At 35.1% G+C, this 18,741-nt stretch overlaps 1 protein-coding gene across 1 annotated transcript; it reads right to left on the reverse strand.

Moving 5' to 3' along the window:
• Positions 1 to 1,451: 1,451 nt before the first annotated feature.
• On the reverse strand, positions 1,452 to 17,130 carry LOC136977291 (tyrosine-protein phosphatase 99A-like). The gene is made up of 10 exons (XM_067272766.1): positions 16,765 to 17,130; positions 14,402 to 14,525; positions 12,822 to 13,003; positions 12,569 to 12,753; positions 11,398 to 11,512; positions 10,906 to 11,106; positions 10,240 to 10,335; positions 7,175 to 7,359; positions 6,954 to 7,095; positions 1,452 to 1,659 (listed from the first exon to the last, which is right to left on the reverse strand). Exons 1-10 carry the CDS (start codon positions 16,841 to 16,843, stop codon positions 1,544 to 1,546), a joined length of 1,425 nt encoding a protein of 474 aa, XP_067128867.1. The 5' UTR covers positions 16,844 to 17,130; the 3' UTR covers positions 1,452 to 1,543.
• Between the last annotated feature and the right edge of the window lie 1,611 nt (positions 17,131 to 18,741).

An 18,741-nucleotide genomic window follows, 5' to 3' on the forward strand; every position in this document is an offset into this window, starting at 1 on the left:
GTAAAATCGTAAGTGTAAACACTAGCGGTATCCACCAACCTATTTCCTTGTAGATTTTTATAGAAACTACAAGATCTTCGGTAGGTAAGTCCCCGCTTTTTGTTACTTCAAATTACTTGTTGAGTCAAATTTAATTTATCATTTCCGTGGCAAATGATTGTATTTCTTCACCAAAAACTTTGATTCCAGCAATCTTAAGTTGTTCTTCTGTAAAGAACGGAAAGAACCCAATCTTTAAGAAATGATAAAGATAATGTCAATATCCAGTATTTACGAGGTGCCAATAACAGACAAAGAATTGGTAGTGGCACAAAGCACGTATGCGCGACCTTCCGTTTCGTTAAAACACGAAAAATACACTATAAAGGAGGATGCACACATGCGGCGCGGCAAGGAAAAGCGGTGACGCAAACGCGTCTTCGCCGCGCGGCAGCACGACCACACCAGCGGCAATCCGTTTACATTTCGGCGCATGCGTTCAGTATTCAAGATGGCGAACGATATCGACACTCCGCTATCCACGTGTTTACAAATTTTGTTTTGTACGGCTCGTTTTATTTAGCTAGAAGATTTCGTCGAAGATTCGAATGAATATTTTGGATTAGAGATATCGTATTGTCAAGAATCTTGCCGAGATATTTTGTTGGATCGATAAAGAAGTGATGTACAAAATAGGCTTATTCTTCGATTAAGATCTTTCGATTAAGAATACTATTTCGAGTAAGATTCGGTTGTTTTGTTCTTTGAATTAAATAATATATGATTACAGTATCTGTGTAGAATTTGTGTTAATTTTATTATTCTTTCCTCTTTATTCTGATGTTAGTTATCTCGGTTAACCACGTCGAACTTTCCGTCATTAAAACACCACGTGGTTGTATTTTCTCACGTGACTGCCAGACGAAATGTTATTGGCTGATAGAAACGCGTCTTGGCGGCGGCCGCCGCGAAAGATAGAATTCGACCAACTTTCGCGGCATTAGAAAAGCGGCACGAAATAGACCTCTGCGGCGAGAAAAAGTGACGTCATTCTGCCGCTTTTCCTTGCCGCGCCGCATGTGTGCATCGGGCTTAATGAATGTGCAGTCAGTTACGGCGTTACACATACAAAGGAGAGGGCATTGTAGTGGGTTACGACAATGCGAAATAATAAAATCCGTGCTAAATAAAGTTGGATCGAACCATTTAGAAGGTCACAGGTCTACAAATCGGCTAGTGTTACCCCACCGTGGTACAAGAGAGTACTCCTATATTCAAGTACTGTATACATAGACTACCTCAGCTACAGGGGATACTATTTTTTCTATGTTTATTTAATACGTGATATGTACTAAGGTGCTCTTTTGTAAGACACCTATAAGTGTAAACACCAGGTGGTAAAAATAACCACGTTGATTCCTTACCGTAAAATGTACCGGTCAATGAATACAAAATACGAGGGCGAGTTTCGATAATTTAATGTTTTTTCTTTGTCATAAAAATAAGATACAAATTTACATAAAGGCAATAATCGCTATCAATCGACGCACGGCATATTTACAACTCACCTCCATATACAAAACGATACAATAGACAGTAACATTATACATGCAAAGCAGATATCGTCCGTAATTTTTCTCGCGCTCGCTGGTTTATCGTCGTGTAGCGTTCCGAGGACACCTGTAAGCAAAATTAGAGCAGTTATTATAGGGTCGTGACGAAGGTAAAATTGCTTAATGCCAAAAAATCATTATATAAAAGACAATGACTGGCACTTCAGCGTGGAACTTTTAGGTTTAGGTCTCTCGATAACTATTTTATGCATTAGGATTTGGTCTCCAATATTATTTTCGTGAGCAATACTACCGCCGACGTTACGTATTTGTAAAAAGTTGGGTTTTGTTTCATAAACTCACGCGGTAATTTCCTCGAAGGAAGACTAAATTATACCCCTTTCGTTCCCAAAATGAAAGGGATATAATTTATTCTTTTTATCTCTACTGTGTGTAATTACTGTTTTACATTTCTGTGTACGTATTGTCTACTTGGACTTGTTCATTAATAGGTACTTATACTGGTGTAGTTTCTGATTAAACAGGTGAAAATGAAGATATTTCGTTTTGATTTTTGACTAAGATCTCCTCTCTTCGATAATCAGAAACTTCACCAGTGTAATAAGTCCTATTAACAAAGTCCAAGTAGACAATACATACACAGGGATATAATTTACTTCAAAGAAACAACTGTATAAGTTTAAAAAGCGATACAAGAAAAGAGATTGATTGAGAAATATAAAATTTTTAACCTGAACAAATTATTAACAGAGGATACACCAATTCATAAGACATTGCTAGGAAAGATCAACGTTCGAATGGAATTGAAGTCGGTGTATCATTTCTCATTTCTTTTCCCACATCGATTAAATTCTAATATAAAATGTAAAAGATTAGAAACTAAACCAAAGTATTAATAGGTAATCATCTAATACAGTGTTTCCCAAACTTTTGACATCTGTGTACCCTTTGTATAATTTTCTTAATGCTGAGTACCCCTCGTCAAAAAAATTGCATATACAGTAGAGACTCGTAAATCGGAACCCCGGTAATTGGAATCGCCGGTAATCGGCACGATTTTCAGTCGGACTGTGTCGTGCTGAATCGAACGTTTTTGATACTAAATTTACTTCTAAAGTATAATTTTCATGTTTTTATATTCTTCAATATATTTATTTTGTTTGTACAAAATGCAGAAATAATTTTTAACGATAAGATAGCCTCGATTATTATTATAAAAATTTTCGTTAGGCTTAAAATCCATGAAAATTCAACACGAAGCGACACGCAACGGAGAAAAATTCAACGCGAAGCGACACGCAACGGAGAAAAATTTGAACATCGGACAGGTTAATATATTTTTTCGTACATAAACCGTAATCGGAACAAATCCCTAATCTGAACAACCCCAGTCCCCAATTGATTCCGATTTTCGGTTCACTACTGTACTTTAAATCAAAAACCAAAGATAACGAGGATATTTCATTTCTATATGCTACTGCAAATGAAAAATCGAAAAAGCCAAAATAGCAGACTATGTGGAAAATATTGTTCCTAGATATAGCGATATGGACTTTAGGTCTCATTTTCGTCTTTCTAGAAGCACTGTCAAAGTAAGTCTCTGCAAAGAATTGTTAGTTGTAGTAACTAGCTACATAAAAATTTGTTTATTCGGCATTTTTAGCTTTTTATTAATACTAAAACACATAACAAACCTTTCCTGTTAGAAAAATCGCACAAAAGCTAAAAATACACACGCGCACATTGTAACAATTCAATGTGTAGATACTGGAGGTTTTTGTGTGACACTATTGTCTTGGCCATAGAGTGGAGGAATACACAAAATCACAGCACCCGGCGAAACCGCTAAAAAGTAACGAAGTTTTTTTTATTATTTTTCTATGTTTGTAATCGAAAAAAAGTAAACTGCTTGTTGACCAGGAACAGCCGAAGCACGGTGCAGCGTGTACCTCCACTAAACTCTTCCCCCCGTACCCCTGGGGGTACGCGTACCACACTTTGGGAAACACTGATCTAATAGGTGTATACTTTGTATAAGTATTCTGAATTTTATATTAATATTGTCGTTACAATCTGAATGGATCTTTCAAGCGGTAATTATTTATTCTGACATCGTCACAATGCCGGGCTGCAAATTTTAATCATAATTTTAAATAATTTTTCAATGTAAAATATATAAAATTAGTAGTCTTGCCCCTTTACATCATACTTTTCCTGTTAGCAACAGAATAATGCCGTCTAACTAACTAATCTAACTCCTTTCAGGAAAAATCATTTTAATTGAAATAACGTGGCTTTAGGTTTGTATAAAAAGTTTCTATATCGGGGTCTCCTGCCTTTCAGGTCTCTGTCATCTGGTCTCATATTTTATCTATTTAACTTCGTTCTCGAGATTAAGGAAAGACAAACAGACGGACGACAGTGGAAATTTATAACATTATTGTCATTAATCATAGAACAACATTCATTTGGCTTATTTAATCACTAAATTACGTCATCGGTATTCGCGTGACTATATTAACTATTAACAATTATTACAAAAATATTATATAATAATTTCATGTTTATCTGTATAACTAAATCACAAGTAAGTGCTGCTAAGCTTCCGTCTTAATATGTTATAACGACAAATAATTTGTTAAGGTAAAAAACAAACAAAAAGGTTATATTATATATACTGGGTGATCATAACTAAAATAGCCCCATTCAATGCCGTCTTGAGAGATATTTAGCAAACCAAATGCAACTTAGTGATATTTTTAAACATGCCGAAGGCATATTCGTAAAAAAAAGTACCAAAACTCACCACTACGGCACTTTTGGCATTGCAAGGCTACGATTGGCTGCCAACACACCTTTCGTGTCACACACTTGCAGCGTCAAAAGTGCCATTAGTGGTGAGTTTTAGTAATATTTTTTTACAGAAATGTCTTCATCTTATTCTGTCAAATTCGCCACACCACATTTGGCTGCATTTGGACAGCTAAATATCTATATACAGTGGTGCCTCGTATAACGGACGCTGCGAACAACGAACTTTCTGTTTGGCCGTTACGTGACTCGAGCAACGGACTGGCTGTGAACAACGGACTTTTCGGCATAATTGGTGACTGCTTCATGGGTGCGTTCTTTAATAGCGGTCGCTCTGCGTCTCCGCTACTACGGGAGTGCGCTGCTGTTTGTAGGCATTTAGGAACGACGGTATTACATCTGGAACTGGACAAACATCAATAATATCCCTACCAATAAGCACACGACTCAAAACTCTATACTCCCGGACGCCACCGTCCTCGACATACATATCGGCGACCTTCCATTTCAGGACTCCTCCCTGCCAAATCCTGTTATTCAATCCACATTCCATGAGTGGGCAACGGCACAAGATCTCTCTATTTTCCTGGCCACCTACGGTTTCAAAACCGACACGAATGTCACGGCAGCGTTCACCGACTACACCAACAGCATCAAAGCCCATTACACCCTTCACCCCGAGGCCACTATTTTCACGGCGGAGGGATTCGCTATCCTATGCGCGTTACAACATGCTACTGAGATTAACAGCAACATCACTGTGTGCACAGACTCTCGAGCTATCCTTACCGCCATCAACGCTTACCACGATAAGTCTTCATCCAACATTTACACCATCATAAATCTCATCAACAATCGCAATAAAGGTAATCTACAGACGCGTCTCGTATGGACCCCGGCTCATAAAGGGATAAATGAACAAGCGGACAAACTTGCTAAGAGCCAGCCTTATGATACTAAGAAAACCCGTTATATCACTCCGGAGGATTACATCAGCATTATAAACACCGAAATCAAACATCAAATGGACATTGATTGGCATAATTTTCCAAGCCACTCAGACTATCACTGGCTCATCATCGGCCGACACATCCCAGTCATGGACTATACGGACCGATACCCTACTATCCTGATACATCGGGCCAGAACCAATTCTCTTATCACTAATTCCTTTCTTCATAAACGTAACCTGATGAATACTGATCGCTGCAGTTTCTGCCCGTCAGAACAGATACTACGATACATCGGTTGGATAAATGTTATCATTTTGAACCCGTCCACAAAAAAATTCTAAACAACAACAATATCAGTCGTCTCAATATCTTCAAGATAAGCGATTGTCTAAAATTTACACCCAACGAGATTTGTATACAAAGTATGATCACTTTTTTCACCGTTTACAAGCAGACTTATAAATACTGAGGAAAATATTAATATCGCCATCTTTCACCACCACGGGGCGCAATAGTCAGAGTAACTCAAGCCCAACGACTACCTTAAGACCTTAAGACCTTAAGGAACGACGGTGAAAGAAAAAAAGATGGCAGCGACCGCACTATCGATAGTATTGTGATGGAGGAATCTATAATTCTAAAATATGAGCTTTTAAAAGCAAAAGAAGGGTCCCAATTGTAAAATTTAACCATAAAATGGATTATTTGTTGAAAGAGCATTCAGAATAGCCACGAAAAAAATTAGAATGCCGGCTACCATTCGAAAAAAATGGTTAAGACACTTACATCACAGACACTTCCCAAAAAATTCGTAAAGACACTTACATCACCGCGTGCGCTAACTCGCGCTTTCACAATTTCTAAATTTTCATTCATAAAACCACATAATGGACCCGAAAACGAAACTATCTGAGCCATGGAGGTCGCCATATTGCTTTCCACTGTAAACTACTACTACAAGCGGCCGTTTTTGCCGTTCGACGGCGCGCACTCCCACCGGGATTTTAGAACGCGTTCCGCAAGAATTTTTAATCGGATGTCGCTCGCGCAGAGTTACGCGGAGGAGTAAAAGAACGCACCCATGTTCATTTTTTTTATGATACAGTACGGTTATTTTATGCTGCGGAACGAATTAGATGTTCTAACATGTATTTCTATGGAAAAATGCGTTTCGTATAACGGACGTTTCACTTAACGGACGTGCACCTGGAACGGATTAAGTACGTTATATGAGGAGGCACCACTGTATAGCATTGAATAGGGATACTCGTACCACAATCACCCGATTTATATTTACATATAACGAAACAAGTACCAAATCATTTCACTACGTATGAAATACTACTTTTCTCACTAGCAAATCTTAATGTAGACATAAATAATTTAGTTTAGTGAGTGTGTACCGTATTAATTATTTTAAAATGTGATTGTTCCAATTAGAGGAAACGAGATTTATATTTGTAGTTTCCTTTTAGATTTATCAAAGAATAAACTAGCAGCGAAATGTAGGCCTATTTAAGCCATAAATCTACTTGCAATAAATATTTTACATTAGATAATTAATATGTTTTAATTATAATTATAATGTTATAATTAATTAATATTAATATGTAAATAAATTTCATTCTTCACGTACCTCGACAGTTATTTTGAATAATTACTTTCCAAGACGGAGAAAACCGACCTTTATATAATTTACTTCTTTCTACCACACTGCGGCACACCCCTCGGACTTTAATTTCGTAAAACGTGTTCATAGTCAAATTAGGAATAATCGTCTTAAACAATAAAAGTAAAGAATCGTTAGTGTAGGAGCCATGTAAAGTAAATAAACTACTTTCGTATAAAAAAACTTACGGCGTGGCTTTTCTTATCGTAAGACGGCGTCGTCACCAGTTCTCGAAAATTCTCGAAATTTTCCGATCGATAATGTATCGTGTAGTAATCGACGTTACCGTAGACGATCTGCGGTCTTCTCCATTGTAAATACAGTTTATTTACAGATATACAAATCAGGTTTATAATGTTTGGTGCGCTCGGACCTGCAGAAAGGAAAGTCGATGTCGTAATTTAATCAAAAATATAAAATATTGTTAAACAAACAATGCAATTGCCAGAGTTATAAAATATTAAATTGCAACGTAATGTACTGTATAAGTAAATAAACCAGCAACAAGCTGCTCAACTTTCCCGGCAACATTTAAAATTTTGGTGGCGCCATCTGCTGTCATATATTATTAAAAAACTTTCTATCTTTTTAACTATTATAAAATGGCATAAAGCTTAATTATTTTCTGGGTAGGGATGAGTTTTGTGTGAAAGTCTCCTGGTATCTGGAAATGTAAAGGGGAAAAAAAGAATAAACGAATGCTTTGCCAAGAAATATAAAAGAAATACTTTACTTTTATCGGTGCTTTATGTAACAGGATACATGAGTGACGGAATTTGTGAAAGCATCCTAGATCTTAAAATCGACCTTCCTATCGAGATGTGCAAAGGTGGGTGAAAAGTAGCTAAGCATTCAAAAATCGCTATAATTTCTATACTTCTAAAGTAAAAACAATGAAAATTATTTGAAATGTACTTTCTTAAATAGAAATACGGATTTACATCTTAAAATTCAATGTAGGAACCGGCATCATCTACTAACTTACTCAGATGGTAATGTGGAAGAACATCCCTTCACCGTAAGTAATCATCTCTGCGCAGCAACCAATGATTCCACTGAATGTGCAGCAATCTGAGCTCGCTCCCGATCAGACGAGCGGTCGGCCATCTTTTTTCTTTCTCGATCACTGTCCACATCACCGATGAGAAAATTATAAAATTCCACTGACTGTTGTGCGTATACACTTTAATTTTATTATAATTGTATTATTACTACAAAAATGATAGCGATTTCTCAATGCTTAGTTAGTTTCCACCCACCCTATAGTTTGCAAAATAACTGTCAATGGAAAATTTATTCGGCAAAATTTAGCTGAACGTTTTACTGTATTATATATTTTGCACTAAAAGAATAGGTCTAAAAAAGAAATCCCCAGTTTAGATTTGAGAATATTCTGTCGATTTTCACAGAAAGTTTATTTCTTACGTAACAAGTTAAACAACAGTTTATTAGGATTGAATATAATTTACATAATTTGCAGTAAACAGGGAGAAAAATATTGTTTTCTTAATGTGATTACTTGCAAACAGGTTGTATACACAAGGAAATTTGTAAATTTAGTTTAATTCACAAATTAATACTAAATGTACATAATTTGTTGAAAAAATGATGAAAATAAATCATAATACGGCTAGAGAAAAGAGCCTTGGTGAATCTATATATATAATCGAGACGAGTTGATAATAATAATAATAATAATAATCAGCGCAGAGCCCAAACGGTTAGGAGTTGAAATTTGGTACACAGTTAGGGTATGTCACGAGAACGCACGCTAAGAAGGGATTTTTCCGAATTCCTCCCCACGGGGGGAGACGTACAGGATTAAGGCTTAACACTTCCATCAACAATGGAAGTGTTAAGTAACAATGTAAGTGTCAAGTAACAATGTAAGTGTCAAGTAACAATGTAAGTGTCAAGTAACAATGTAAGTGTCAAGTAACAATGGAAGTGTTAACAATGGAAGCGTTAAGAATGGAAGAGTCATCAATGGAATTGTTACGTAGCAATGGAAATGTTAAGAGCACAAACGGTAGGAGTTGAAAGTTGAAATTTGGTACATAGTTAGGGTACTTCACGAGAACGCACACTAAAAAGAGATCTTTCGAAATAATTCCCCACGGGGAAGAGGGACAGGATTAAGGCTTAACACTTCCATCAACAATGGAAGTGTTACGTAACAATGGAATTGTTAAGAGAAAGCGACGTGCAAGACGCAGATGCAGTTTTTTTAGTTTTTGCGGGAAATCGAACATATTTTTAGACTCATCTAAAAATTCTGTAATAAGTCTGGAAACAGGGGGGACACAATTCTTGCATTCTGTGAAAACACGTAATGTTGACTGTAACGTGATAATCTTAATTTTCGCTGAAACGGTTAGGAGTTGAAAGTTGAAATTTGGTACACAGTTAGGGTACCAAATTTAAGTACCAAAGTGTTAAGTAACGATGATAGTGTGAAGTAACAATGGAGAACAAGAGAAAGCGACGTGCAAGATTTACGGGCTCGGGGGGGGAGAAAAATAAAAAGAGTAATATGTTAGAACACATTCGATTTTTATATTTAAACAGATTAGTTCGGTTTTTCTCGACCTTTCTTCTTTAGTACATTCGATGAAAATCGAACGATATTAGAACATTCGGTTTTCAAATTCGACCTTTCTTTAAAAATATTTAGTTTGTTGATAAAATTACTCTTTTTCTTTTGTGACTATAACGTAATAATCTTAATCTTCGCTATTGTTACTTTTGCCCGAGCAACGCCGGGCCTACCTGCTAGTAAAATATAATTGAAGTGCTGAAAATAACCTTTGATATGCTTTTAGAAATGATGGAGACATTTTATTTTCAAAAGTATGAAAACGAAAAAAACACGATCTTTAGACCATGTAATGACAAGAAAAAAATTGTTGGAATTTCCATTTTATAAATTGAATTACTTTCGTAATGCAGAAGTCTGTGTCAATGCATCATTAACATCAGTTTATTAAGCTCGAACGATAATAGGATAAGAATTGTGACGTAATTCAACCTGTGTGAGAATGATTTTCATAATTTAAGCTGTTAAAAAAAATATTCATTGTTTTGAGACCGAAACTCTTCACTAGTGTTAATTCAAATATCATTGTTTAAAATATAGTACTGTGAATATAAAAGAAAAGTTTTGTTGTGTTAAAATAACAGGAATAATTTCATTCTATTCTGAGTAAGTAAACTATAATTAACAGGAATTAATGTGTTTATCTTTATAACTTACTTCTCACGTCGGTTTGTATTTCTAACGTCTTGCTGGAATCTCCTTCCATTTTCCAATTATACGCTCTAATCCAGATGCTGTATCGAGTAAACGGATCTGCAAACAATACATCAAAATATAATGAAACTGTTCCATGCAAAATTATTCTTATTGTATTTTTATGCGAATAACCAATAAAATAATTTGCGTTCGAAAGACGATTTGAAAGGTGATACAGATTACGCAATGGGGTGCATGTTAAATTCGAACTTGTGGCACAATGGGTGCTCCTAAAGGCTAGGGGGAGTTAGAGTTACAGTGTAGAGTAAATGCATTTAACACCGTTCTAATTTAAATAAGTAAATTTAATTTTTATTATAATTTTCAAATAGAAGAATTACATCGGTTAGCTAACTCTTTAATAACTGTTGATATTTTTATTTATTTATGATAAAACAAGCGAAAAATTAAGTGTTGTTTTTCTCTCTCGTGTATATTGGAGTTCGAACGAAATGATTCGTAGAATGCGTTATTATTGAATGTCATTACTACTGTAATTAGATAATGAATCAACTGAATGCTTTTCTCGTATATATTAAAGGTTTTTACTCCATTTAAAATAAATTGTCTACTTAACAGAAACCAGTTTATATTTTTATGGTGAATAATTTAAATCTAAATACTCACTCAAGTTATGCAGAACCTGTTCGAAGTTTTCGGGATCGTGAATGGTCAGCTTATTAATTTTCGTGAGATTGCGAACGAAGTGAACAATATATATTTTATACCCTCGTATAATACCGTTGGGCTTTTCCGGTCCATTCCATTTCAGCCGAATCGAATTTTCCGTGATTCCCACAGCGGTAAAATTTGAAGGTGCGCTGGAAACTAAAACAAAATTTAAAAAACTTCTGTTTTACTACAAAACAGAAGAAGACGTTTTGTAAGAAAGAGAAAACGTTTACAACAGATTACTTTTAGTATAATTTAGACGTAATTTAAAAAAAAATATAATGGTTAATTATTTATAAACATATCTCTATCAAGATAAAAGAAAATGTAATGTGAAATAATATATTGATGGTTTGTAAACAATATAATAAGTGCATTTTTTTAAAAAAATATACGTAAAGCACTTTTTAAATTGTTAATTAACACATTGCAACGACAAAAACTCACCTCCTTCGCCCGTTTTAACTCCTACGCTAGTCGAAGGACCTTCTCCTTTGGGATTAAACACTTGTACCGATATTATGTACCGAGTAAACATTGCCAAGTTGTTGATAGTAAAGTCCTATGTAATAGGGTTTATTACTCTTTATTGTCAATAAAATACTAAGCATTGGCGAAATGTAATAATGAAAAAAATGTTACAAGAAAATAAACATTTATATACGAGCACTTTAACTATAACCCTGCGTAAATCAAATTTGTAATCTCCTCGTCGTTACATGCGAAATGTCAAATTCAGCAAGTTCTTAATCCCCTGCTGACGTCTTGCAAAATAGATATCGTCTCATTGTACCCTGTCTTTGATGCAGTTATGTTAGCCAGCACGCTGCCAATTGATAAAGGTTTTACTACCCAACAGGTACTACACGATTTTAGCTCGGGACAGCAAGTATGAAGAGTTATTACAGTTTGCTGAGTTGTTGTTGTCCATCTTCCGAACAATTAAATATACCTTAGAGAGAAAAGTTGATCGATGAATCTCTTTCCTTGATCTAGCTACATATAGCGGGAAGACCCAGTACGTTCATTTGACATTAGTCATAAATTTGGGACGAATCCCTTAATCATACCAGCATCTTCTTTACAGATTGCAACCTACGAAAACTTTGCTATCTCCGCATTAATCCGCAGAGCTTATCTCTACCCCTCTATCCAATACTTTGTAGAAGCTGAGCTACAACTATTCCACAATTCTATACTCTGGTTATTCTAGCGCTAAGTTTAAATACCTCAACCGTAAGGTCCTGTGGACGTTGAACCCATCTCCACTTTAAAGATTACAGAAAATAGAGATGTCACAAGTTACCTCATCCTTTATTTGGTTAATCTTTCCTAGATATTGCACGTTTGTTTCGTAGTTTGGACACGTCTTATCTATATATTGTGAAATTATAGAGACCCAATTTCTTTACTAGAAAGATCGGAAGTGTCTATGATTCCATTCCAGAATAACATCTCCAACTCTCGAATCTGGTACGTAGGGGGGGTCACATGGAGGAAGCTAGTGTGCCGCTTTACAGAGCAGCAGAAAAATGTATCATAAAGTCATCACAGATGAATATACGAAGCTGCATATTATTGTATACTTATTTTTTTTATATGAAAACAAATAACTTACTCTAATGGTGGGATCACGAATTACTATGACTTTCTTCTCTTCCGGTTTATCCCGGAACCTGAATGTGATGCGGTATCCGGAAAACTCTCCGTATATGGTCGATCGTGACGGTGGCACCCAATGTAGACGGATGGACGAACTGCCAACACTGTAAGCATTGGTGACGACGGGTTTTCCTACCGGAACTATTAACAAATATTTAATTATTTAATGTAATATAATTTCTCAGATGCATTTTATCCGGTTCCCTCACCTTCCATAAGCGTAATTACAAATAAAGACGGTTTGCTAGGTTCGCTTTCTCCAATGGCATTAACTGCCACTACCTTAAAAGAGTATTCGGTATGCGGTATCAAATTCGTTACCTGAAATTCTGTATTGTTATTTGGGGTCTTTATCCCTTTACTTAAATCCCAAAAACCTTTAATTCCTATTCTGAAACAAGTAAGAATTCATATATTTACAGATGAAACTAATATATATTTTGACTTGAATTCAAAATTTGTACTACTTTTATTGAATGGCCCTGCACGACAATGTGAGGTGATTCAAAAAGATGGGATGTTTTTACCCACGGCTACACCGGGAAGCCAACGATTTTGTTTTCAATAAGAATGGGCCTCCACCGTAGTACTTTTGTCACGAGATCCACAAGTTCTTCGACGAACATCTGCACTGTTGCAGATGTTAGTCGAAGTGTTAGGCCAGGAACACATATGCGTAAAATTCAGCGTAAAATCTAGCATAAAACAGAAAACGTAAAGATTTTTCTGAAATTTTGGCTGAAACAGAACTGAAAATAGAGTAGAGCATGTCTCTACTTTTTACGCCGTAAAATTTTTACGCCAAAATTCCTCCAATAAAGAAAAGTCTTTTTGTGACGTCAAAGTAAGCACGTTGTTTTTATTCTTATAATGGCGGCAACGAGGATTAACCAATTGTGACGGTCTCGAAAAAACAAAAAATAAATGAAATAGAGGAGTTTATCTAATCCGTTCGACCACATCAGTGTCATGTATAAACACACTGTATTTAAACAACGTTTATGGATGACTATAGGTGCAAAATTTCAAATAACAGGTAGGTCTAGTATAATCGATATATAGGCCTAGTATTTAGATCACACGTTCTTTATTTGAATTCGGAATATAAGTCTATTAATTTAAATTTTTTATATTATAGCAGAGGAAGCGGAGAAAAAATGGAAAGTACAAAGGGATGGATATATGAGAGGAAAAAATTAATAAAATTAGTACTGTTAGTGGCAGTGGTGTTTCCGATTCGGCCAGAATTTTTACGTATGTGTGTTCTGACATAAAAGCGTAAAACAGAAACTGAACTGAAAGCTGATTTCTGATTCAGTTTTCTGCCAAACAATTTTACGCATGTGTGTTCCTGGCCTTAGTGTGAGTGCGGGGAAGCACGAGTTTGTTTTAATAACTCGTGTGCTTTTTGTCGAAAATTTCTGAAATTTTCCAAGGAGGTTTGTGCATTAGGGAGATCGATGCTATTAAATTTTCATGGTTAAAGGTGGCCGAAGTGAGGAGATAAAGGGGGGTCGTTGCTGGATTTTTTTCTTAATTTGCTACATATTAAGTAACAAAATGTATTACTCAGTAAGTAAATTCTTTTTAAATCACCTAGATGTACTTTTAGAAGTGTATATAATACATTAATTATCCTACTTTTTATATATTAAAATGTTTATAATAATTGAATAAACCGATTCTAATTGAATTTTTAAGATAAACACTTTCCGAGGGTAACAAAATTTGAACATATTCGTTTAAAGATTGACTAAAATAGAATTGATGAAGGAATTCTCTTACACACTTTAGAAAGACGACGTAATACTCAACAGGAGCAGGAATATCGCTCTGGATCTGCGTCCACGACAGATTTACCGATCTGGAGGAGAACGTGGTGGCTACGAGGGTACTCGGAGGATCGGGTACATCTATAAAATAAAGACAGGTAATACGTTTGACGGTTTCAAGTTATGATTATATAATACGAGTTCTGCTCACAATTAATAAACAAATAACACTAATGTATTTACTAATCATAAAAATACCTGGAAAAATCAAGCGAACTCTTTGTTGGAGATGAACACTTTTCATGATTATGAATTGTCTACCAATGGGGATGGGAAACCCGCAGACTTCTGTGGCTTCTTGTGCGGCACCATTGCGGATTGTGTAATTTTATATTAAATTTATATAATCGGAGTTTTCACACATTCAAAATTATAATTGATACAGATATCTTTTGTATGATAGGAGAGAAATTTCTACTTTCCCGGCTGTTATATGTAACAGAGGGAAAGTATGGCGATCGGTCAAAAAATGACCCCCCCCAGATCTTTTACATTTTTGGACTCGGGGACGTTGAAACGTCGAGAAATGCAAAAAGTAATTTTGGATAATTTCTGTTTGTATGGATGTTAGTGTGTGTGGGAGGCACGATTTTGTTTTAATAACTCCCATGCTTTTTGTCGAAAATTTTGCAGAGATTTGTTTATTAAGGGGATTGATGCTATTAAATTTTTGTGGTTAAAGATCGAGGGGCGAGAAGATAATGGGGATCGCGTATATTTCCAGTAGGATCGGATATAATCACATTTTACTGATTATCATCATTTACAACTTTTTATAAAACCATCCCTACCATGAAAATTAAGCATTTTGCCATTTTATAATAGTTAAAAATATAAAAAGTTTTTAAAATGAAATATGATAACAGACAGCGCCACCAAAATTTTAAATGTTGTCGGGAAAGTTGACCAACTCGTTGCTGGACTTTTACCTTTAGACCTTATCTTTTTAGAATGCTATAGACCAGGGGTGGCCAGACTCTTTAGATCTTGAGCCATATATTGAAAACAGAATTCGTTGAAGAGTCGCATATACATATATACATATTTTTCCACAGCAGTTCATTTAAATACTTATAAAAAAACAACACTTTAGCTATCATTTCATTTTATATTATGTTTTATAATACAATATAATTTTTTTTAATAATAAATAAATTATAATTGCCGTATTAAGTAGCATAATCTAAATTTAAAAACCAAAAAATGCTAAAACGTTTCCTAGTTTCAATTGTCAATAAGAAAATATAAATTTCAAAACTATTAACGTTATGGAAATTGTTATTCATTATATATTCATTTTTAATGTTGATTTGGATAAATAAGTATTATAATTATTTTCTTCTATTAATGTTTTTACGTATTATGATATTTAATAAATATTACATTTATTTTTCAATAAATAATGTATAACGTTGCCATATTTTGACTTCTTTATTTCAAACAATATATTATTTATTTTATATTATCCAGGAATCATACATAAAAAATAATAAAAGCAAAATTAAAATAAAAACAAATTTGGTATAAATTTAAGTATCTTGCAGTGAGCCACAAGTATACTAGAAAAGAGCCGCATGTGGCTCAAGAGCCACAGTTTGGCCACCGTGGCTATAGACCTTTAGTAAGAATTAAAGTGAGAGGAAATATATTTGTTCTCACTTAAATTGTACACTCAACACCTTACTCTTGCTGAGAAAATGCGTAATAAACATTTCCTAGAATTCTTACACCAAACAACAGTTATTTGACGGGTGTTTTCCATCGATAAATGGAGAATTTCTGCAGAAATTAAGGACAAAATTAAAATTAAAAAACTCCATCGAATTTTATATCGGAGATAACGATGTTTCATCCACTACCCGAAAGAGTAAAAACTTAAAATTTAGCCATTAAACTTTGATTACTAATTAATTAACACTAGATCTAACACCAATCCAAAGCGTTGATAGTTGCACGTTGTTCCTCTACGAGAACAATGACCTATTCATCTTTAATCGAATTTCCCACAAGTGACCTTAAAATTTCGATCGTTTTAACTTAGAAAACAAATAAAACAAGAAACAAAAGTGTCGCTGGCAAACAGATTAGATCCGAGAATAAACGTGTTTTCCATTTTTAACACGATTAAAAACGATTGCATCGTTTAAAGATAAACACGTGCTAGTCACAGTTCGAGCATAGCCTCTATCGAACTATAAATAGGCGGATGACCAGCTGACTCTGCCATTTAGAAAAACGGGTGCAGGAAGTCTGCCATTTCGTAAATGTGACTTTAAATAATGACACGTTTACCTTTTTGATTCGAAAATGAGTAACTTACCCGCGTAATCTAATCCATGAACCGTTCCCATTAAGAAAAGTAATGCGTGAAACGATCTCCGCATCACAGTCCAAATCATCTTTTTAATCCCTTCCTCCTCTTTAATCTCTCGAATCTTACTCCTTAATTCTACCGCGTGTCTGAAGATCACGTAAATTACAGTCTCCCACACCCGTTCGGTTGGAGACGGTCCACCGAATTAATTTAAAAAGTGCACTTTCTTCGGCTCCCGTCTCCGTTTGGCGACGCTCTGTTCCTGTCTTTGGCGCTTTTCGTGACAAAAGTCGGAGGGTATTTCTCGTCGAGTGGCGCAATTTTCAAACCCCCGACTTCCTACCAGTAGATCGCGAGCGTTTCCTTGGGAAAAGCGCATTTTATGTTGCGACCTTTGACCTAAAAACGAAAGAGTCGATTCGATAGTAAACGAGGTACGGGTACTAACGAGGTTTCTAATATCTATTCGAATTAATAAAATAATCGACAGATGGTGCCACCGTCAAAATCTTTACTCAAGTTTCCGCCATTAAGATATTTAAAATTCCAGCATTTACAAGTGTATTAAATTAGTTAATAATTTTTATTTGCGTAAATTTGTTTTTTAAATTAATTTATTCAAATTTGTGGAGTAAAATAACACGAAATTATAGATATAAAAATCAATTTTTATTTTTATTTGATCTATTAAAGCATATTTATATTAATAGTATTCCGAAATCCGCAAGTGTGGTGATGATCATCATCCATTATAAACGCTCCGGACATCACGTGACCCCCTCCATATTTCCCCACCTGCTCGAGTTTCGTACTCCAAAATTTAATAGCATCGATGCCCCTTATATAAGGAGTTGCCGTATAAAATTTCCTTTCTTAATGTTTACCCCATCCACAGATAATGAACGAAGTATATGTAAACACACACACAGGAAAATTTTTCCGTGTTTTTGACTTTTTGGTGTTCAGGAAATCTCAGAACGTCGAGACTTGCAGAACACCCGAAAACTATCTATCCATAGTGATCTCGAGACACTACTGATGGATTGTAGGTAACTATTTCCTTAAAAGTAGTGTCCGCAGATTAAATACAAGCGCATTCTAGTCGCCGATACGCCACATTTGGACCATTGTTATCGCAGTACTCGCCGTGCTCAGCACGTTTTGCCATTTTATGTTTATAAAATACACCGTTTATGCGAAATGAATAAATACGTAATTATACAAATTAAAACAGTAAGTTTTAATTTGTATTATTTGTAAATGACACAGTAAAATGTACCAAATATGGCGGCGCCCATTTAAATGCGTTGTTTTTTAATTTAGATACTCTATCTAAACATGACTTAACTGTATCATTAGGTGCATGTTTATAGACTGCTAAGCAGCAGGAGTTGGAAGTGTGCATGATGCTCGTGTGTTTCGACGCTGTAGATTAAGGAGAGATTTGAGTGCTCTTTTTCCATCAAAATTTCACTTTTCAGGTGACTGCGTATCCATTGCAAGAACAATTAATAACGCCAATCCGAGATAATGGATATTTAAATCAACGGCAGATTAATTTTAATCTGAAACTTAGTAAAAACACGCAACATGGTGGAATGTGCCTTTGGCTTATTAAGAGGACGTTTCAGACGTTTCAGATACGTGAATATGGGCAACACTTATCTCATTCCAATATTTATTATGGCCTGCTGTGTATTGCATATTTGTCAAATGCGTGATCGCAATTTAGAGGATGAAACTCTACTTGTAAATAATGACAACTCTAGTGAATCCATACAAGATTCAACTAGTACATGTGCTCGAGCTCAAGATAAAAGAATCTTTTTAATGCAAATATTGTGAAAATCAGTTTACAACATACAGTACAGTATTTGTGTTTGTTGTTATTTTGGTATCTATTTAGAAAACATCACGGTTAGTTACGTGATGTTTTCAAATGGATAACAATAAACTTCAATACTAAATATCGCAAACTGATTT

The sequence above is a fragment of the Centruroides vittatus genome, unplaced genomic scaffold, assembly GCF_030686945.1.
Source record: "Centruroides vittatus isolate TY-2023 unplaced genomic scaffold, ASM3068694v2 contig_453, whole genome shotgun sequence".
In the NCBI taxonomy this organism is placed as follows: domain Eukaryota; kingdom Metazoa; phylum Arthropoda; class Arachnida; order Scorpiones; family Buthidae; genus Centruroides; species Centruroides vittatus.

Coding starts and splice junctions, on each gene's coding strand:
- LOC136977291 (XM_067272766.1), bottom strand. CDS start 16,843: ATGATTTGGACTGTGATGCGGAGATCGTTTCACGCATTACTTTTCTTA. Junction 14,526..16,764: donor TCATGGATTAGATTACGCGG/GTAAGTTACTCA, acceptor TTTATTTTATAG/ATGTACCCGATCCTCCGAGT. Junction 7,360..10,239: donor AATACAAACCGACGTGAGAA/GTAAGTTATAAA, acceptor TCCTTTCTGCAG/GTCCGAGCGCACCAAACATT.